Raw genomic sequence first — 23,324 nt, forward strand, 5'->3', positions numbered from 1 at the left:
AAATTCTGATTTTCCGAAAATTCCCTTTATTTCGATTTTATACTAATTGTTACCCCAAAAGGAAACTCTAAGCGCCTGAATTGATCAGATATGTTGGGTACATCATTACCTTAATTATGAATGCATGAAATATGAGTTCTACGGTGCCAGTATGCTGTGAATGAGAATCCTGTTTGATACTGAGACCAGTTTTCAAGGGGTAGGGGTAATATTTTTACCATTTTTTGTAAATTATTTCTTGAAACTTAGTTGATTTATGTAGAGAATTGAATTATCTATCAAATGATACCAAATTTAAGACATATTAGTTGAGCAATAACTTATAGAATCGAATTTCGGGAATAATCGAAAATCACATTTTTTGCATTTTTTTTTATAGATTCTTACTACGAAAATTGCCAAAATTCATCAAAAGAACCCAAGCAGTATTAATTGTGATAATATTAAACAGAAAATACCAAAAGAGCATTTTTTTCTGAAACATAAACACTCCGGGGTTTTGACATGGAAAAATGTGCCAATTTAAGCGATTTTCGATGGGGTTGGCGTAATTTTTTTCAGTTAAGTGTTACAACAATTATTTTGATACCATTGTAAAGCCAATAAATTGGGCTACATGATGATACCTAAACGTGTTTAGTTTGTTCACATATGTTGTCCTAGGAAGGCTTTGACGCTCAAAGAATATTGAATCACAAAAATCTTGACCTTTTTGATCCAGTTGGGTACAAATACATGTAAAGGCTTATATTGAAAAAGAATCCGAGAATATTCTTTGGCGACCAATTGATTCCGTAACGGGAGGTATAAAGGTACCTAAAAATCACCATATACTTGATTATTGGGGGGGGGGAGGTGCACGGTGGACCCTCCCAGCCCGTTGACTATAATCCCTTAAATTGAATATGGCTCCGGAGTTATTTGTATTGACTATTGCATCACCGATCTACAGCGCCGATACTTATTTTAGGGGTTACAAATGTTGATAAATTGGATTTTGCACACATTTCTTGCCATACATATTTGATTTTGAAAAGGGAAGGCAAGAAAAAATGATATTACATGCTCATTTTCGTTCAATTTGCAATCAAAATTAACATAATTCACCGATAAAAAGGAACCTAAACCTCGGAACTCTCCCACTTATCCGCCACTGGTATCATGAAACTAGTCCACTTTTCCATGCTCCATGGGCATTTAATAAGATCGGTTTTTAACTTTTCCATCGAACTTTTTTGGTAAGTTGTTACTCCGGCGGGAGTATGGTGGGGGGGGGGGGGTGTGAATTTTAATGAATCCTTTAAAAAGTTCATAAATCGGGTGTGTTGACCCATATACTTGCTACAAATTATCCTATGATGTATGAAAAATATATAAATGGGACTATTATGAAGATTTCTGCATTTTTTACTGGAAAATTTGCATCTTATTGTGAATCCTCTTTTTTTGTTTACTTATAGATTTAATCTAACTACAAGATTGAAGTCATTACTACAGAATTTTATGGTCGGCATCATGAACTCGTGGATCGTTATAATTACGATGTATCCATCTGCATCATGAGAATCGATTTGTTCAACGTACGTGTCATAGTTTTCCTTTCCATTCTCGTCTATCCGGGACTTGACTTTTTAAGAAGAACTTGGCGGGTGTTATCTAGAAACACAGAGTATGCTTACCCTACCGATGCGCCTGATCCATTATCCCAGTTTTTAGTGGAGCCCGAGTTGCTCATTTAATTTTGTTTCTTTAAACGTATTATTTTGGTTATTCATGTTCTTTGTTGTGTGTGTCTGTTTTCCCGGTCTAGTCTTTGTCCCTGGATTACACTCTTTTGATTTCCGATAGAATCTTGGTTCCCTTAAATACTCTTCAACATTTTATGTATTTTATATATAGTATGAAGGGAACAAAAAGTTGTAACTTCAGATTGTAGTTTATATATTGGTCACAAAGATTTAGGTCTGGATTTGGCTTCATTGCATAGATGCTTCATCCATAGTTACGGCTACGGTTATCCAGGTTTGTGTTAACCTATATTATTCAATATTTAAATTGCTGTTCCATCATTCAAACAGATGAAAGTTAACTAAAATATTTAGAATTGCATTGTGTCTAATGTTTTCTTTAAGATCTGATGAGAAACGAGTCTAAAAATATTTCTCAGAGTTGTATGCACTTAAGAAAGCAACTGCAGTTGAAATTGAAATCTATTTAAAAACGATTTTATAAGATTTTTTTCGAAGATTTACAAAACTCGACAATACAATGATGAAAGAGAATGTCAGACTAGAAAAAAAATGTTAGCACTAAAGGAATCACCAAAGGTTAACGTACTTATAATTTCGTCAGTTAAAATCTAGGCAGATGATTAAACTAGCCAGAAGTAATGATATCCAAATTATCAAGAGAAAACTGAGTTCAAGCTTGAGTCGTCTTTCCTATATGCGTTATAAAATTACATCTTTGCCCTTCGATCTATCTATTTAGTACTAGCAGTACTAAATGATTCATCAAATTAATCAATAATTATATCACATTTTGTTTCAGAATTTTTATGCAGGTGAACAAAAAAAAATAACGAACTATTTCATTACATGCGGTAAGTTACTCAGATGTTTGTACCATTCTGATTGGACAATTCATATCACCAAAGTCTTCCTGATTTTTTATTAAACACTCAGGTTTTATTTCGAAAACTAGTGATTTATGAATAAATCATTAAAACCTTTTTTTTATCTTTCTTTTCTACTAGAAACCACATATGGAAAGAAGTCAGTGTGCTGAAGCTTGACTCAACTGGCTAACAAGAAACTGACTTCATACATGCAAAGGCAGAATCCAAAATCATATTTAGATGTAGATTATTGCTAAAAATGAACTATCAGATTAAAATGAGAAAATATTCTCATACCTACCAATACCGCAGTTCAAACATTTCATTTCATAATTAAAAGTGAATTCTTAATGTACTGGGAATGTGATACCGCTTGATGGTTAAGCTTGCTGTAAGGTGTAGTTAGTCGTTGAAAATTGGAAAACAGTCACACGGTGTGAACAGTACCAATTTCTTGATTAATTTGTTTTTGAAGTTTATGTAATTTTTTATTTATATGATGTTAATTCAGACAAATCGTTTCAAAATTGCAGATATATTTTTTCACACGTTGTTGACATTTTACCATGCTATCGTTGTGAGACGGATTTTTTCGTGAAACTGTAGTTGAGCAACACAAACACGTGGACGTGTTTTAAAACATAGTTAAGTTTTTGTCATTACCATATGAGTCTTTTAAGCATTTGGGATAAAAGGTAGAATTAATAAGTAAAATGATGAAATGTATAAATTGTCAAAATCCATTTCATTTACAATGACATGATATTTTAAATAAATTAGTAGTGAAATAAAAAAATAAAAATCATCATTCCATTAGTAAATCATGGAGGCATCTTTATCCAAAAATATAATTGCACTTAAGTTCTTAGTTAAAAATGGTATTGCTCAAACACTTTTATTTTATTGAAATATGGTATATAAAGTCTTTTTTTCTTTTCCGATGGATTTATCAACCTCTAGAGATATTCGACCTTTAATTGCACCCATACTTAAGTCATTATTTAGTATTGTTGCAGTGGCCGTTCATGTCAAAATAGGGATATTTCTATCGGCTTACTTTTAACAAGTACCGGCTTACTTTTCAAAAGTATCGGCTTACTTGTTAAAAGTATCGGCATACTTTTCAAAAGGATCGGCTTACTTTTCAAAAGTAAGCCGATACTTTTGAAAAGTATGCCGTTACTTATTTCACTATGCATAAAGGTTTTTGTATCGGCTTGCTTTTGAAAAGTATGCCGATACTTTTAACAAGTAAGCCGATACTTTTGAAAAGTAAGCCGGTACTTGTTGAAAGTAAGCCGATAGAAATATGTAAGCCGATAGAAATATCCCTGTTTTGACATGAACGGCCACTGATAGTATTGTTGTAGATCAAATCTTGCTTACTACAATATTAAATCCACTCCATTTGTGACCGATTGCAAATGTAATTCTAATACTGGTAGTTTTTATGGTATTATCATTCCGTAATATGTGCTTAGCTAGCTTTCAGTAACTAAAAGTATTCTTGTTAAGTGGATCTTATCTTGTCTATATGATGTATGTTGAGGTACTCCTAGGATAAAACTTGATGTAATATTGAGTGAATTTCACAATGTGTTTGTTGTTTCAGTTCATTTTTGACCTTACATTAAAGGGGGATAGATAGTTAAGGCAGTTTAACCCCACTGCAGATTTCATACACCTGTTAACAATCAGATGTTGGTAATTTATGTGCATATGTGTCGTAATATTAATTTTTACTTTGATTCTGAAGAATTGTCACCTTTCTCTCCAGTGGATTTTGTTACTTTTGTCGCGGGGCCTTCCAAACTTACGTAAAAGTGTGTTGAAGATATTTTGGTGATCTTTGTAAGTATTTAATATTTTAGATTTAAGATTTAGTGTATTTGTTCCGTTTCACCATACCAGTTCTTATTTCCTGTTGTTTCGGACACTAAGTTTAACTCTTATACTAAAGAATGATATTGTGCATATTAAAGAAATTCATATACGTTTTTTTAAATATCGATGCTATGCAAATTACTCAACTGTAGTGAAAAGAGGGACATATATTCAGAATGTTCATTCTCTTATCGTTAATCAATTAGTTTAGAGAATATATATTTATGAGTAAACTGAGGGGAACGAAATATGACGTAAATGTTGAATAAACATATTTCATAAAGAATGAAAAACAGTGAGTGAAACTTACACCTGCTACAATTGTCTATGTATTAATATTTAACAGAGCATTTACACTATTAACTATTCACTTTCCATGCGCTAGTAAGACTATTGATAAAAAAAGAACACAGACAAATCTAAATAGAATGATACATGCACAGAATTTGATTAGACATATTTTACATTTTATAAAAAAAATGCTGAAAGTTATTCAAATACAAAAACTGAAAAAAAGTTTAATATCAGAAAACATACACAAACCAAAGAGGCGCGAAAAATGAAACAACAAACAACTAAAACACAAAATAAACGACCAGCGATTACCGTATCAATTTTGGTAAGCCTAACATTACTGTTAAACACTTATTTATTCATATCTTCAGTATTGGTTTGACTACTGGCTTGACTGGTGGCAATTTGTTTTGAAATATATACCAGGAATAATGAATCTCAGTTGAGCGGGAGGTTCTATAAAACGCACTATAAAACATGATTTAACCTACTATAAAATCTGGTTTAACCCACTATAAAATCTGGTTTAACCCACCCTTCATTTTGAAATGTACCAAGCAGGACCATTGCGGTTTTTATCCTAATATTGTCATTTGTTATACAGACTTTCCTTTAGGCTAGTCTTTTTTTACTGTTGTGTAGATTTTATCAGTTCGGTAGTTTTGGTAATACCCTTCATCTAAATGATCGTCATGAAATGAAATACTGAATACGTTGCCTTAAAGCCTGATACCTTACAAGATTGGGAACAACTCCTAAACAAGCAAGAATGATTCCTTTTCAATATCCTGTATATTTAAGTTAACACAAACAAATGAATCACAAGAGAATCTGCTTTATTAAATGTTACATTACACAAGATATGAATCACAGTTTTGAAGAATTATATTCTATTACTATGTTTTTTTTTCAGAAAGCAATAAGAGGAAGGTCATTTCTAAAGTCGACAATGAGGGCTGTATAAAAAGTTGGTAATTGTGATTGAAACTTAATTTCAAAACCATAATGGATGTTGTTAAAGATTATGCCAGAACATCGATAAAGAGAGAAGGCCCAAGAACCAGAAATCGATCGTTGGTACGGAATCGTATTGACAATCTCAAAAAATTTGTCAATAAAAGACCCAAGTCCGTATTCAAAGATCGTGAGGCATTTTAATGCATTTCCTCACTACATGAGAAATATGTTATAGACCCTGTGGACAAAGGTTCAAACAGCACTATATTTGTTATTAAAGCGCATTATCTCAATTGTCTTATTAAGGAATTGGGCATTGATAGTAACTACCCAGGTAATGCCACTTACAAACTTACTAATTTTGACAAAGATGAAATCTTAAACAACCATAAGTCCTTCAAATCTTCTCTCAACATCAGAACAAAATGTAAGGACTTTTCTTGCTTGTATTGGATTCCCAAACTTCATAAGAATGCATACAAAAAGGTATACAACTGGATCTTCATATTGCTCCACGAAGGTAATATCAATTCACCTTACACAGATATTGTCCGCAGTGTAGGATGGACAGAGTTGCAACACCACCTTGCTCTCGTAGTGACATTAATCATATGTGGATACTTAAAAATTCTAAAGAATTACTTCAAAACCAAAAATCCCCGCACCTTCCGGAAATTACTCCTCTCCAAAAATTTGGCTTCTCAAATCTTTACACTATTTTACCACATGATAAATTGAAATCTCGTTTGAAAGGACTTTTTTCTGTTCCAATGTTGTTTAATATGTTTTTTTTCATTACAAGTCCACATAATTTTCTAAAACATGCGGTAGGGCAAAGTATGCTACACGAAATGCCAGGTTTGCGATATGATAGTTTTCCTCATTGATAACTTATTTGTCTCATTTGGAGGAGTATTGTTCAGTTAGCATTCCAATGGGCACTAACTGTGCTCCTCTTCTAGCCGATTTGTTTTTATATTCATACGAGACTGAATTTCCTCAGAAGATGCTAAATCTTGTAACTTTACATTCAGATATATTGATGATGCATTGGCCATCAACAACTCATTTGGTAAATGGTTACCGTCAATATAGTCAACAGAGCTCGAGATAAAGGAGATTACAGAAACAGCTTGTTCTCGATCTTTTTTGACATACATCTTGAATTTGACAACAGTGGGCATCTTAGCACTATGATTAATAATAAAAGAGACGACTTTAATTTTAATATCATAAATATTCTTAATCTGTGCAGCAATATACCTTCAACTCCTAGATATAATGTTTATATTTTACAATTGATTTGCTACACTAGAGCAAGTACTAACAATTCTTATTTCTTTGAACGCCATAAATATCTGCGTAACAGACTCCCGAATCAGGCGTATGAGGAAATGCATCTCTAAAGGTCTCTTATCAAAATCTTTTTTAGATATCAGTCCAGTTTCTTCTAAAATAATGAGTAAAGATTGTTTTTTTGATTGCAAATTGTTCTTTGTGCTGATGTGACCGCAGATTTAGCGATTATGACGCAATTGCATGTAAATGCTATTTAAGCAGCAGTGGTATATTCACGCCGCAATGTAAGAAGGAAGTTTAGCGCAGTGTAAATCTAGATTTAACTCATCATTTCGTTTGAAATTAGTGTACCAACTTAGAAACATTGCGGTACCAGTTGCTCCAGAGGGGTAATATCTATTTTACCAGATTTATTTTGGACTTGACTTGATTATGGATCGGATTAGTATTCGGTAATTTTGTTGTTACCCTTATTTGCAGTAGAGGCATACATGAGTAATAAGGTTTAAAACTGGGTTCGTGTTTAATTAACATCAAAAAGTGTGCAGAAAAATTGAAAAAAAGAAATATTTCGGTCAAATATAAAGAAAAATGATAATAATAAAAAGTATTTTAAACTATTTAATATAGCTGTCTACTCAAAATAAATCGTATGCACATTTTTACATCACTATATGTAAAATAACAAATTTAATGATAGTGTTACAGAAACAATGAAAACGTTTTAACTTATATCGAAGAAATTAAGAATATTTTTCTTTGGCCACAACCGTCATCACTTAATTACTTCCCCTTCTGTGAAGGGATGTACGAACACCATTTTGTTCTCTTTATAATTCTTTAACCAACCTCTGGTAGGGGAAGAGTGTTTTTCGGTTTGATATTCTTTTGTTGAGCAACAGTTTTAATAATAGTTATATTATTTTTCATTTCTGTTTCTTCTGTAGGCGTGTCATTATTTTTCTCCAGTTTGTCCTTATTTTTCTCTTCGCATTGTTTGCACACAGTGTTTGTAGACTTCCGTCTTGTAATTCTCCAGAAGCTTTCCCGACGTATGTAGAACCTTGGTTGATGCCGTGATTGTTGATGAGATACAGTGTTTATTTCATGGCATTCTTCCTCGAACATATCAGCTTCATGTATATGATCCTCTGAAACTGTAATAGATTGGAAAAATATTTTGATATGAATTATCTAGAAAATGTTCACCCATTGAAGCGGTTATAAAATATACAAGCTATGAGTCGATAACAACGTTTTCATGGTATGTTACAGAAACCTTCTCTCTGTTATCAAACAAGTTATTGAAAACCTCAAGGTCCATTTGAAGTATACATATTGCAAATTTACGTGCAACAAAATCAATTACTCGCAGATTAAAAAAATCATAAAGCTCTTGTACTTACGGCTGAGGTTACAAAAAGTACTTACGACAACTATTTGGAGCTCTAAATTTGCATATGACATACATCAGAAGTATAAAAATTATTCCTGCTCCAAACAGACCACCTAATATACTCCAAAATCTAAAAATATATATACAAGACACTATTTCATAAACGAAAATTACACAACATCATTAAATACAGATAAGCACATATCGTCAAAATTGGTTTGGCAAGCATGACTTAATTAAAAATTCAAAACATTATAAAAATATTTGTAATCGTTTCCTAGTCCAAGGAAGGGTATGCAGACGGGAGAATAAAGCTGAAGTAAATTAAAATAAAAACAGACCACGGAACAAAGTTAATTGTCATACTACCAAGTCATATAGAACAAATTAACTGACTGGAGCAAAGAAAACTAAGGAACAAAACGTTTTGTTCCAAATCATGTAAAAGTATATAATGTGACCACTAGATTACCGCTCTACTCGAATACTTAAAATTACTTATTTTATACTGAGGGTGGCATTTAGTAGACATTCAAGCGGACATGTGATGAATCTGATTAAGATTCATACATTAGAATATGAAAATATGATTTTCTACAAACCTTCGTGTTCAAATGCAAGATCATGCAAACAAAACTTTTTTGACTTTTAGAGTGTTTGTCTAGTGTAGTGGTCGATCTACTAATGTTCTACTGTCATATTTTTGCCCGACTTGATTGCATTAAAAAACTGACAAAAAGACGTTTAATCACAAAGATTAAACAATTTTAAATAGAATTCAAAGCCATTCTCAACATGAACAGATTGAATGCACAATAAAAGGAACCAAGATTTGAGCGGAAATAAAAAAAATATTCCGAAGACGGAGACTATACAAGGAAAACAGACACACATTACAAAGAACATGAAATAATCATAAAAAAAAACACGTACAAAGAAACAACAGTAAATGGGCAACCCGAACTCCACTGAAACATGGGAGTATGGAACAGGCGCACTTGGTAGGGTAAGCGTCATCTGCATTTCTAGAAACAACCGCCGAGTGGTTCGTAAAATGTCACGACCAGGGAAGACAAGAGAGGAAATGAAAGTTATGACACGGTGAACAAATCGGTTCTTATTGTGCAGATGGATATATAGTCATGATCCACTAGTTCATGATTTAAAATTTCTGTAGTGATGACTTCAGTTTTGTACCATATAACTCTGTTCCGCAAAGTTTCGGCAAGCATTGGTAGAGCATATGAGCTGTGAATTTAAGGGTTTATATGCGCAAGCATTATCATACACAAATTGTATGTTAAGAATATATGACTTTGCTTCATCATGCATATTGAATATTTGGGATATATGAGAAAGCATCATCACGCACAAATAGAATATTGGGGTATATGAGCAAGCATCATCACACACAGATTTAGTGTTTGGGGTATTTGTACCTATTATGCAGCAGTGTATAATGCATCTTATTGCTTTTCAATAAATGATTCTCTTTTCCTTTTTATGCTTACAAACTGAATACTTAAGCTGTGTGATTTAATACCATTGTAATATTCATGCAATCATAGTAAACACAACAAAATCGAACATATTCCTGGTTGTATTAGTATGTCAACTTAGTACGTTTAATTCATTGGACCACGGTGTCCTTTCAGAAATAGATTGATTGCATGTTTTTCTTAAAAACTTTTCAAAATTTACATTATTAACCTATAATGAAGTTTTCGTGTTTTATAGTCATTGGACTTTTTTATTTGATTATTTATACTGGCTGCATTCACAACATGCTTCCAATTACAAAAAAAATATGAATTTTTTGAAATTCATTATACATCCTTGTCAATAAATGCCATTGTTCCCCTCGTTAGAATTCGTCAGTTAATTCCATGTTATTTTAACTCATTAAGAACTAATCAAATAATGTAAATAGAAATGAATGGAGCTGATTGAGCTGATATTTCTTGTCATGTATAGTATTGTAATGTCATGTTGTGACAAATAAACAATAAAAATATAAAAAAATTTAAGCCGGCAATAAAGGATTTAGAATTGAGCTAGCACTAACAATATGCATTCATTTATTAGGCCGCTCCTAAAACTTTCTTCAAAATCATTAACGCGTAGAAAGACGAACACCTTTACATGGCTGCTCATTGAAATTAAAAACTCGTTCTATTCGAGCAAGAGCAATCAAGGGAACCAGAATATAATCCAGGGACAAAGACCAGACATGGAAAACAGACATACACAACAAAGTACATAAAGTAAATAAAATCATACATACATCGTAACAAAAGTAAATGAGCAACTCGGACAGCAAGTATTACTAAACACGAAATCAGAATTATTTTAACTTTGTTACGTAATATCAAGAAATAAATATTGAATTAATAGAATATTAAAACAACATTAGAATATAAAAAAATCTCAACAAGAAACAATATATTTTACAGACAAAGGCACAGCCCAACACTGAATACAAATAAACAACAAATATATAGAGTTCTCTTTTCAAGTTATATCTTGAAAAATCATATGAAGTATTTTATTTTTGTAAATTGTTGTCCAATATGAAATAGCGTAACCTTATTTTCTATTCTGCTCAATTTAAAATTTGAGTGTCGTGGATGAGAGGAAAAGCTGTTTCCGACATACAAAACCACAACCATAGAAGCTTTTAACGACGATAAAACTCTACACATATCAATTTAGTCGAATCGTGATTAAATTTTGATCCCAGTTTCCTTTTCTATGAGTCTTCCTGTCGTAAACAACAGGTATATATGGTAATAATGAAGACGAATTTACTGAAACAACTTATTAAATGTCGAGAACATCGGTACATAAAGTTATTATAAAGAAAAGTCAAGTTAGTTAATGTAAGTTTATTTTAACCATAGACAGACCGCTGCAGCGAACGTAATTGTTGTTTCTGCTATATGCCTGAAAGTGTGGAACCAATTTATTTAAATGAAGGTATTAAAAGCCTACTCTGTAATGACAATATCCTGTTAAACCTGTTATCATGCTAATTGTGATTGATAAATGTGACGGCTTACTGAAATAGAAACATTGCCTTCTTTGATAAACAAAATTATTTTGAAACTGTGGATAAATCATTGCACCGTCTTGACTATATCATCAGAAGTGATTATGTATATCCGCTTTCAATATGATATTTAAAACTAATGTTTTCCTTATTTTCGTTATTAGTTTAGAAAGAACCTGGTACAATTTCCCAAGGATTCTGACTACAAGTACTAGTAAGCAGGGGCGATATTGAAACCTTTTTAAATGTCTGAAAGTGTCATTGATATCTGTAGAATACTAAATTACAAATTCGTGAAAAATGAGACACAGGAAAAGTATACAAACTAGTAACAAAACTCGTTGAGAGCTCGTTTTAGCTAAGAATTGAACACATTTTAGGTCCAGAAAGTCCTTTTAATTTCATCTGGCCAAAGGCCATGTGAGGTATTGCAATCACTTGGCTCCGTCGTCGTCGTCTGTCGTTGTCCGTCGTTAACAATTTTTCAAAACTCTTCTCCTCTGACATTAATTGACCAATTGAAACCAAAATTGGTATGAATGTTCCTTAGAGTATCATGCAGATGTTGGAAATTTTTGATCCGTCAAAAAATAAGACTGTTGTTACTAAAAATAGAATATAGGGGTCAGACAGTAGTTTTTCGCTTATTATATCTCCAAAAATCGTTAGGTTTAGCCATATTCTTTCAATTGCTGAAATGATCCGTACTATAAGGCCTACAAAAGTTTCCAGAGATTAAAGTTGTCAGACTACTCCTTGTAAGAGTTGTTGCCCTCGAAAGACAGAAAATGACAGATTTTGTTAACAATTTTCAGCCAATATCTTGAAAACTATAATTGATAGAAAGAAACTGATCATTATGATAAGTCCTACCAACAATTATACTTATATCGGCGTTATTACTATCTGGTGTCCGCCCGGGATGTCCGTAGACCTTCCAAAAATTAATTTTTCACATACATCGCGAATCAAATTATTAATTCCTATGGATGTAAAAGCATAATTTTTGAATCAGAGTGATTTGAAAGCAATTTATTCATTTTTAAAAGGTCTGAGTCAGCATATGTACGCTGAAATTCTCCAAGCCCCTTTCAAAATCAAATAGTTGTCCCCTAATTTCGAGCTTGACTCCAGTATATCATTTGCGGTTCAGGTTATAATATTATCGTGCAATATTTCAATAACACTTTTGTCATTCTTCAAAGAACTGGTTTTATTTCATTTTAAATTTTAAACATTTTAAACACCAATCCTTTCGGGATTTCTCAATCGGCAAAATCTATTCGTGACGTATTTCAATTGACTAACTCGAAAGTAATTATCTTTGAACAAAATACTGAGAAATTGTATCCAATTTCTTTATATCTGTCAAGTTTATCTTGATATTTTAGCGTCAGAACGGTTTCGTATTATCTCGCACACTTACAAAGTTGGTGAAATACTGTTACTGTCAGCCGTTGTACTGGTGGACGGACATTCAGTAAGTGAGCAAGTGTTAAATGTGGACCCACCACAACAAAAATTATTTACGGCACAAGTCAAGTCTTGATAAACGTTGTTAGTGTCAATATAGCTACAGTTCTTTCTTTGGTCTATGTTCCGTTGTTTCTTGTTGCGTTTGTTTTCTCGCCAAGTATCCGTCATAGTGATACATTGTCACGACTGTCAGAAATGCTTAAATACCTGTAAAGATAAATGAAACTATTACAGCATATTTATGGATGACATTCTATGATATCTATAAGATCTATAAGATACGAAAGATTTTACAATTTTCATATCTTAGTGTATATATTTCACGGTATAGTTCGTTTATTATTCAAAGCAAAACAGAGCAAGTGCACAAAGTTTATATACCATGAAAATAAATTGGAGACAAAACAGTGCTTATAATCTGGCAAAGGTTTGAGTAGACATTAACTGAGAGATCTTAAATATATGCACAGGAGTGGATGCGGTACAATAATACGGAGATCAAATTGTCTCCTTTTTCCTTGTTCCTTTTTCAACATTCGAATACAAAATTGGAAACTAATAGAGGGGACATCTCAAAGATGTTATCACAAATAAAATATTTTTCAGTTATAACAAATCCCAATTGATCTTTTCAGGAAGGATTGTGGGAGTGGGTGGGTGGGGTTCGAGAGGGACCAAGGGGTCATTTGAACATTCATTTCCTTGACAACTTAGCTCCGTTACAATAATATGTACATGTAAATGACAAGAATGATATTATCTGACAAATTTATTGTACTATAGAGTCTAAAGTAAATAATACAGTTTCGAATTATCAATCATTTACAGACGTTTTATGTATGCATGATGTTTGATAAAAATAAAATGTTTCTAGGAATTTAAAAGAATTTTAAGTAAATGTTTTAAATCCAATTTTAACGAAACAACCCCTTTAAATTTCCAGTAACTCATTTAACCATTTTCTTGTTTCCCAATAAACTTAGCTGAATCAGTTTCCTTCATATATTTTTATTTCAAATGTCAACTAATATCTTCCTGAATGAGAACATGTAAAGGATCGATACACCGCATGCATCTTAAACGCCTAATAAAACCATTCAAACATTTTAGAAGAATTGAAATGACTAAATACTAATAATATCAAAGCTGATTGCTTAAAAAATCTAATAATGCAACAGACATTTACTTCAAAATTCTTTGTTTGACAACGGATTCATCAATTATTCAAAACAAACACTTTTCTGTTCAATGTCAAACCGTCTACCTTGTTCTTAAAGTAAATGTAAAAAAAAACATATCGTGATTTAGCTCTTTACTTAGAGCCAGTCCCCCATTTAGCTCTTTACTTAGAGCCAGTTCTCCATTCAGCTCTTTACTTATTAGAGCCAGTCCTCCATTCAGTTCTTTACTTATTAGAGCCAGTCCTCCATTCAGCTCTTTATTTAGAGCCAGTTCTCCATTCAGCTCTTTACTTAGAACCAGTTCTCCATTCAGTTTCTTTAATTAGAGCCAGTTTTCCATTCAGCTCTTTACTTACTAGAGCCAGTCCTCCATTCAGCTCTTTACTTAGAATCAGTTCTCCATTCAGCTCTTTATTTAGAGCCAGTTCTCTTTACTTAGAGCCAGCTCTCCATTTAGCTCTTTACTTAGAGTCAGTTCTCCATTCAGCTCTTTATTTAGAGCCAGTTCTCCATTCAGTTTCTTTAATTAGAGCCAGTTCTCCATTCAGCTCTTTACTTACTAGAGCCAGTCCTCCATTCAGCTCTTTACTTAGAATCACTTCTCCATTCAGCTCTTTATTTAGAGCCAGTTCTCTTTACTTAGAGCCAGCTCTCCATTTAGCTCTTTACTTAGAGTCAGTTCTCCATTCAGCTCTTTACTTAGAGTCAGTTCTCCATTCAGCTCTTTACTTAGAGCCGAATCTCCATTCAGCTCTTTACTTAGAGTCAGTTCTCCATTCAGCTCTTTACTTAGAGCTAGTTTTCCATTCAGCTCTTTATTTAGAGCCAGTTCTCCTTTCAGCTCTTTACTTAGAGCTAGTTTTCCATTCAGCTCTTTACTTAGAGCCAGTTCTCTATTCAGCTAGGAATGCAAGTATTTTATATTGTTGGTTTCAGTATCAAAAAGTATGAGCTTTATCTAATGCTTTGAATTCCGTCATGTATTAAAAGTCGATACCAGTGAAATATAATTTATCACGAAGCTCTTTCTCTTGTTTCGTAAAACGTACTCAAAAGTTCAAATTTAAATTCTCACAGTCCTTCTTTGCGTAAAAAAAGCAAAACAAGTGGATATGATGATGTTAAAATTAAACTAAAACCAATCATCTTATGACGATAAAAATCATATTTACAGATTTTAAAAGTATTTAGAATTTAAAACAATGATACAAAACAACCAACCAGACAAACAACAAAAAATAAACAAAAACAAACAAACAAACAAACAAACAAACAAACAAAAAACCTCCCCCCAAAAAAAACAGAAAAAAAACAGAAAAAAAACCAATCAAACAAAAAAGAAAAACAAACAAACAAACGAACAAAAAAAACCACCAAAAACAAACGAACAAACAACAAAAAAACGAACTACCAAGAAACATTTCCAAGAAATGAAAAACTCATTGTCAATGTTTACATATATGAAAGAGTAATCAAGGGAATATTTTAGCGGAAATCAAATGTAATCCAGGGACAGAGACCAAACATGGAAATGAGTAATTATTTCGGCTTCATCCAGTTAATTTTTCCCCATAACATGACTCCAATAATTTATTACTTGAAAGCAACTTATTTTTTTTTAGGATTAACACATTTTATTATCGAATAAAATCAGACCGCAAAATGTATGGTAATGCAAGAAGTTTGTCCTAAGAACTTTCAAAGATGAAAGATTTCAAAGATTTTCCTATTTCAATTCATGTTAAAATACTCATGTCATTAATGAGATCAAAATATTATTTAAAAAAATCACTCTTTGTTGAAACTTGCCATGGGAAATTTTACTGCAACGAAATCTTAAAACTTGATCGATTTAAATAACAAAATCGCGAGAAGTCTTTGATTTATCATCCATAGTCACTTAAGTTCTAGTATAATACCTAGACACAAGTTTATATCTGTATAGGTTTTTTCCCAAGATGGTCATGAAATATTCAGAGAAATGTTTTATAAACCTTCATCTGTCTTATTATTCATTACTCTAAAATTGAGGAATAGAAAATTCGCCACAATACAGAGCACCATCGACTGGTATTTTATTTTCGCTTAATAAGCGCCTAAATATAATGTTGAATCTGACGTTTTGTATATGTTTTTGCGTTACAGTGGAATTGGTTCTTTTAAAATGTGACTTCCTCAATTCTGTTTGAAAATTACTTCGTTTACACCTCCAGAACTTTGTGAGTATTATACACAAATTTTGTTCCAAGGATGCTTAAATTGCAGTTGTCAGTTTGTCTCCACTTGAAATGTTCAATCATCTATGATATCCTGTTATAAATTTAACACTTCCATAATCATTTATATTTCATTGCATTGAAGGTTTACAGTAATGACAAGTTTGATTGCATGAAAGCTAATATAGAAATAGGAACTATTGTACAATGCATTTGGTGGATATCAGTCCTGTTTTCTCTCATTGTCATTCAATGAATGTAATTTTGAGAATTGATAGAAATCAAATGAATGATATTAAAAATCAAGAATTATTAAGAATTGTGTAAACAATAATCAAATTGTTTAAGTGCTTTTGCATTATAAAATGTTTGATTAAAAACCTTATTAGCAAGTGCTGTCTTTGCAAACATCGTAGCCCTTATTTACACACAATTGCGTAATAGTTTTATATTAATCAAAAAAGAAAGATATAGCTACCAATATTACAGAAAATGGTAAAACTGTAAAATAATTGTTTTGCCATGATATTGCACATTGTTATACAAGCTTTCCTTTCTGACTATTTTGCACTATAGAATGTGTAAGTCTCCTTCTAGCATCATTTTCCTTTCCGGAATTTCTGATGTAGAACGCATTGAAATCCGTAGACTGATCTGCATTTTATTGCTATACATCTGGAATCGCAAAACTCTTATTACAATGCAAAATACTCGATTGTATGCTTTTCTTATTCTCATCATTTAGAACTAGATATATGTCATTTAGTATCGGTATTTATACATGAAAGATATTTTGCTTTTAATACCGAATTCAGCATTACATTAATGACCACTCTCCATGCATTTGAATGGTAGACGAGGACCCATTCTTATGAAACCACAAAGCCACGCGACGAAACTTACATACCATATTGCATTGAATTAATCAACTCGGTAATTTTGTTTTAACCCCCTTTTTTTTACATTGTTACCACAGAGACTAGCATATAAATACCATACTTCAAACCTCTCTCTTGCAAAGGTCATTAACACCGTGAACCCCAGCACTGCAAATATAACATCACAATTTTGAGGACTATGCAAAGAAATGTGCTAAAAAAAAGACTAGTTATCTAGTAACTCTTGGAAAACTTCTTTTAAGTATTTGATACTCTCCCAGATTCTGCACCTCAGAACGTCAAGGAGTTGAAAATCAAACTCTGTTTTAATGACCCCCATGTCAATAGGGCTTTGCTAAATCTTGAGGACAAATTCGCCCTCGTTCCAGCAGACAAAGCTCTAACAACATAGTATTTGTGTGCAAAAGACACTTTATTGACTATCTAATTTAAGAAATGGCTCTTTACAGTTCACTAGACAAACCGTCATAATCGCTTTGTACTATACTTAACGAAGACATAATTAACAATCGCATGTCTGTGCCAACGTCTTAGTTATTTCTATAGGTCATGATGATGTGGCTCTACCTACTATTCACTGGATACTGAAGCTTCACAAGTACCTTACAAACAGAAGTAGATTGCTGGGTCTACCAAGTGTTCGACTAAACCACTATCAAAACGTTAATCAGGGCAGTCAGAGATGGACTTTGGAGTTACAATGATAAAGTCTTCAGGTGGCGTGAATCCGAGGTGGATTCTCAAGAAGTCAGAAGGCCAAAAAGACTGTCTTTCTTCCAATAGTATTACTTTTTCTAGCAAATATACAATCTTTTGATTTTCCTACTTTGTACACCACACTTTGTTACCAGACAAGCGAAAGCCAGTTCTACGCCATCATATTCATGAATGCTTTTATACAAAGCCGGGAGCTAACAAATATGCTCATTTAGTACTAGGCAGAGAAAAAGGCATATTTTGTGAACAAACATATTAATTCTAAAAGAAGGGAGTCAAAGTCTGATATTATTAAAATGTTGGAATTTCTGGTCGACAACATTTCTGCCGAATCTGAGGGACATGTATTAAGCAGACAATCGGGATACCTATGAAAACGATTTGTGCGCCAACCTTGGCTGATCTGTTTTTATATTCCTATGAAGCCAGCTCCTACAGAAAAAATAGAGAAGCGAGTAGCCCGGTCCTTCAATGTCAGTTTCCGTTATTTAGATGAGGTATTTTCTCTGAATAATCCTTGTTTCAAGGATTACTTTCATCTAATCTACCTAAATGAACTTGAAATAAAAAAGACAACTGATACACCTGCGTCTTCTTCATACCCAGACATTAATTTGTTCATAGATTATACAGGACGTTTATGACAAACGTGATGATTTTTACTTCCTAAATATTAAACTTTCCCTTTCTAAGTGGCAATATACCACCAATTCCAGCCAATGGAGTATACATTTCACCGCTGATCTGTTACTCCATCGCTACAGTAGTTCTACGGTCGACATCACAAGCTAATCGACCGGTATGAAGTTTCGATCTCCAGAAGAGAGAAAATATGTTCAACTAGATTCAACGTCTTTAAGCAAAGTAGCCCCTTTGATACAAGTCAAAGTGGCTAGTTAGGTCATAGGTCATAGGATTTACTACACTACTCTATTACAACTATTAATCACACCGCTGTCATGCGAAGTTTTCATTAAAGTTTAAATGCTTGTTTCTGGAGAGATAAGATTTAATTTATCCTCTACCTGAAGTGTAGACAGATATGCCTACCCTTCCGGAGCACCCGATGTTACTCCCGTTTTTGGGGGAGTTCATATTGATTGCGCTTGAGTCTCTTTTTTTTGACGTCTTGTTTCCCTTATCTTTATTATTTTTTTGGTGTGTATTCTTTTTTACAGTGAATGTTCTCTACATTGTGTATATTGATCGTATCTGTTTCATGTGCTCACGTATATTTTTTTTTAAATATTGACGTATTTGGATCATCCTATTAAAGACGCTACGGTTTTTTTTCCAGATATTCCAATGGTAACAATTCTTAATAATATAACATTGTGTCCATACAACCTTCTTCAATTGTTTTATACGATATTTTTCTCGACTATAACATCCCTTTAGTTCAAATTCAGTAACTTATTTTCAACTTTTGAAATTGTCCTCAGTTCTAGACGTTATATATGGCATGCATGTTCTTTGATGAATATATGACTTTAGATAACTTAAAATATAAATATAAATATAAATATAATCCTCTTAATCCACAGCTATTTGATTTATCATGAGTCAGGACTAAATACTATCAAGTAATTTAGAAGCAGGAAACACTCCATAATAAAACATAATTCTACAGTTTTTTTTTTTACAGGGCTTTGAAGTTTCTTCCCGATAATTCCCAATATAAATCCCCAAAACTCGCTGCTGAGATGATATGATGACATTTAACAACTATAATAGATTGATTCGACAAAAATATAAAAAAAATAAAAATAAAAATAAATAAATAAATAAATAAATAAACAAACACAAAATCAGTCTGTATGAAATAAAGAAATGACCGAAAGTCTTTACAGGATTATTTTTCAAATAACTTACATAAAGAAACACTAAGTAAAAGTTATATTTCTATCCGTAGGTTGCAAATGCTGGACAAAGGAGTCCATCTCAACTTTCAGGGAAAATGTATTTCGACTGGTCGCAATATGTTAATGTCATGTCACATCTTGACATCAGTGTGTAGAAGTACGAAAGCAACGGACGAGATATCGAGATAAATCATCTAGATATGACGAGATAAATATCGCCACAAGCCGCGAAAAAATATCATAGCAAGCCGACTAGACTGTAGAAAATGGAGATATCCCAAATTAGTAAAAAAATAATCAAGGATGTTTTGTTATCTCTATGTCAGAACTAGGCTTCGATACTAGTGCAAACCGAAGAATCATATCTATCTGTATCCTATCGAAGAAAATTAGCAATACTCAAATAAAAATTCTTGAGTTCTTGTGAGAATCTTAGAATACTAAATAAATCATTGTGCCTTCATTTTACGTAAATTTTAGTGCACCGGAGTTGAAAATTTGGTGTTAATTACAAGTAACGCAAATGAACCAATAGAAAAAATCTAATTTATTTCATCATTATCCCTCAGTGAATGTCGTGGTATTTTATTAAATAGAATTAATTCTGAATCCTTAATTGGCGTCTGCATACCAAGGAATTCTGTACATTTTAATACTATTTTCTTCCTAAAGGCAAGAAACTCATCATTAAACCGCCTATAACGTGGGAAGAAGGACTTTAAGTACCGAATGATTTATACAGTGAAATAGATTTCTACCATCAAAAACACAAGAAGAGAAAGCATTACAACCAGAATTACTGGTATATTGTCTTCAGTTGTCAATTTAATAACAATCTCAGACAAATTCCAATAAAGTGTATTGTCGACTCATCAATAAGGTATTTTAATCGTTGATATCTTTATTCTGTATGACAGATATAGCTGTTATATACATTAGAGTTGTTTGAAATAATAAGATTCAAAGGTGAGTTAAACAAGGGAAATAAATTTTTTTATCAAGATTGACATATTCAGATATAAAATGAAACGAAATACATGTATTTAATAAAGGGTTTAAGGGGGGTATTGCAGATCTGTTGGGAAACAATATTTTGAGTTCAATTCTTGCAGCACGAAACCATATAATTCAGTGATGCGAATAATAATCTTACTTTTCTATCAGCAAGAATCATACCAAAGATGAGGAATCAAATGGAAAAACAATAAACTCTGCATTTGACACATATTTAAGAAGCAAATCACTGAAACTCCATTTTATCATTGTTTTACCACGGGTTGGTCATTTATTTCGCATTGTTCTACCACGAGTGTTGGCGGGGGGTTAAGTAACGACATAAATGGCCAGCCCGTGGTAAAACAATGATAAAATTAAGTACCGTGATTTATTTCGATTCTTATAACACTAGTTTCTTTATATTTTTTCAACAGACACAGACCCTGTGTTGCACGAAATGTTGTTCTTGTGTTTATCACTTTTTAACATGGTTATGGTCTGATGAGCTTTGAGGCACGTAATATAAGAATTGTCGTTTTATTCAATAACTCAATGTCAAAACATTTCAAAATGCATTTCTGTCACTGACATTGTACTTGATGCGTTGTAAAAAACAATTTATAATTCATAGATATTAACTACACGCAACAGTGGTTCCATAGATTGATTTGAAATATAGAATAGAAACGAAATATACACTTGGTCATAAGTTAAGGGCCCTTGATTTTTAAGATTTGAAGTATATTTGTACTTTTAATATTAATATTGTTTTAAAGAACAACCAAAAAGTAACCTTCCAAAAGATATCCATTCCATTCGATCTAAAAAATCTTGAAAATGAAGAAAAACGGGAATGGCATCATGTGCTCCGGAAGGGTAAGCATGTCTGCCCCCCGGAGGCACCTATCAAATTGCAGGTGAGTTTATTCCAGTAAGAGTCTAACAACAAAAATGCAGCTCTACTACAAAACAATGTAAGAGTCACAAGTGATCAATTGAAAAAACAATGTCATCTATTTCTTTAACGGATGTGTTATTTCTTTTTTTAAGAACAATATAAGTTTTCTTAGTCTTCTTGAAATTGAAAAATATATTTTTGTTTGATATTTCTTAACAAAATCAAAGTCGAGTATTTAGATCCTTAAAATCTCCTAAGAAAAAGGTTGATAAATAAGTTTTTATTTAAAATAAAACAAAAAAAACAAACCAAAACAAAACAAAACAAAACAAAAACAACACAAAAAAAAACCCAAAAAGCAAACCAAAAAACCAAAACAAAATAAACTAAAACAAAACAAAACGAAAACAAAACAAAACAAAACAAAAAAACGGACGTGCGAGCAAATGAAACTTAACAATAACGAATAATGTCTGATTCCGTTAAAGTTGAAGTTAAGAACTTACCTTATTCCAAACTCATATTTGGTTAACACATATTCCTACCAACCAACTCACTGTTTTGGTTTTGTATTGAAATGATTGACTTTCCGTGTTGCTTTTCACTTCTGGAATAGATTTTGAAATTCAATCATTCAAAAGTCAATAATGTTCTTGAAGGTAGCATGTACCAACGATGGTTCATTTCATCAGAAACAAAAATGACTGTTAGATTTTCTCATCAAACTTATAGACAGAGAGCAGCGTTCATCGACGTTAAAATAAATCATTGATGAAATTCGCTGTTTGAAACGAATCGTATTTTTGTCGGCTACATTATAGGTTTCGAACGAATAGTGTTTGAAGCGGTATTAAAAACTCTGTAAATGTGTAATAAAGTCTGAAAAAAACATTAAAAATATGAAGTGAATAGGTTGTTAAATCAATGAAGCCAAATAAAATATATCGTAAAGCTGTTATTTCCTAAAGGTCGAATGCAAGAATGTCATATTGGCAAAGTTAACGTGCTGAGAAGTTTAGAAGTGTTTGAATATTTTGATCGGTTTCTCAATAATACCAAACAGCGTTAACAGTGCCAGGCCGTTCGTGGAACAAAGATCGATAAACTGAATGTCACTTATTAATTCTACAATTAAATCAGAAATATGATTTTTCTTCAAGTGACATAAAAACTATAGACATTCGATTGAAGTCAGTTTTCAAAGATCAAATTCGACAAAATAAAAACCAGGATACCATAGATTGATGAATTGCAATAGAAAATCAATTATACGTTTTGTTGAGAGCTATGACATGTGTTTTCCAGGATCAAACCAGATCAATCTAAATCATTAGTCATTATTTCCTTTTCTTGGAATATACTATCGATAGATGTCAGGAACTAATACCGAAAATGTCAAGCGGTTAGACATCAGTTCTATGCTTTGCATTAACTGATCAAGAAGTACTTACTTTGATTCGAAGGTTCTAATATTCTACCCATGTTTATGCCATATCTTGTTCACAGGAAGGAACTATAATTGGCCAGCAGATCGTTAAATTGAAACTTCAAGTGAGCAGACCAATGGCTTTTAACTAAATGTG

General features: G+C 32.4%; 1 protein-coding gene across 1 annotated transcript; it reads right to left on the reverse strand.

Moving 5' to 3' along the window:
* Positions 1 to 7,686: 7,686 nt before the first annotated feature.
* Positions 7,687 to 22,778, reverse strand: LOC148629046 (uncharacterized). The gene is made up of 4 exons (XM_088542945.1): positions 22,248 to 22,778; positions 12,923 to 13,179; positions 8,483 to 8,577; positions 7,687 to 8,208 (listed from the first exon to the last, which is right to left on the reverse strand). Exons 2-4 carry the CDS (start codon positions 13,138 to 13,140, stop codon positions 7,892 to 7,894), a joined length of 630 nt encoding a protein of 209 aa, XP_088399071.1. The 5' UTR covers positions 13,141 to 13,179; positions 22,248 to 22,778; the 3' UTR covers positions 7,687 to 7,891.
* Between the last annotated feature and the right edge of the window lie 546 nt (positions 22,779 to 23,324).

This window comes from Perna viridis, chromosome 1 (genome assembly GCF_037379345.1).
Source record: "Perna viridis isolate PV_CMFRI_1.1 ecotype Kerala chromosome 1, ASM3737934v1, whole genome shotgun sequence".
NCBI lineage: Eukaryota > Metazoa > Mollusca > Bivalvia > Mytilida > Mytilidae > Perna > Perna viridis.

Bases quoted from the DNA above. Each gene is read 5' to 3' on its own strand.
- LOC148629046 (XM_088542945.1), bottom strand. From the start codon at position 13,140: ATGACGGATACTTGGCGAGAAAACAAACGCAACAAGAAACAACGGAAC. The intron at 8,578-12,922 runs GTAAGTGTGCGA...ATATATTTTTAG, and splicing joins AACAGTATTTCACCAACTTT to ATTTTGGAGTATATTAGGTG. The intron at 8,209-8,482 runs GTAAGTACTTTT...AATCTATTACAG, and splicing joins TAGAGCTCCAAATAGTTGTC to TTTCAGAGGATCATATACAT.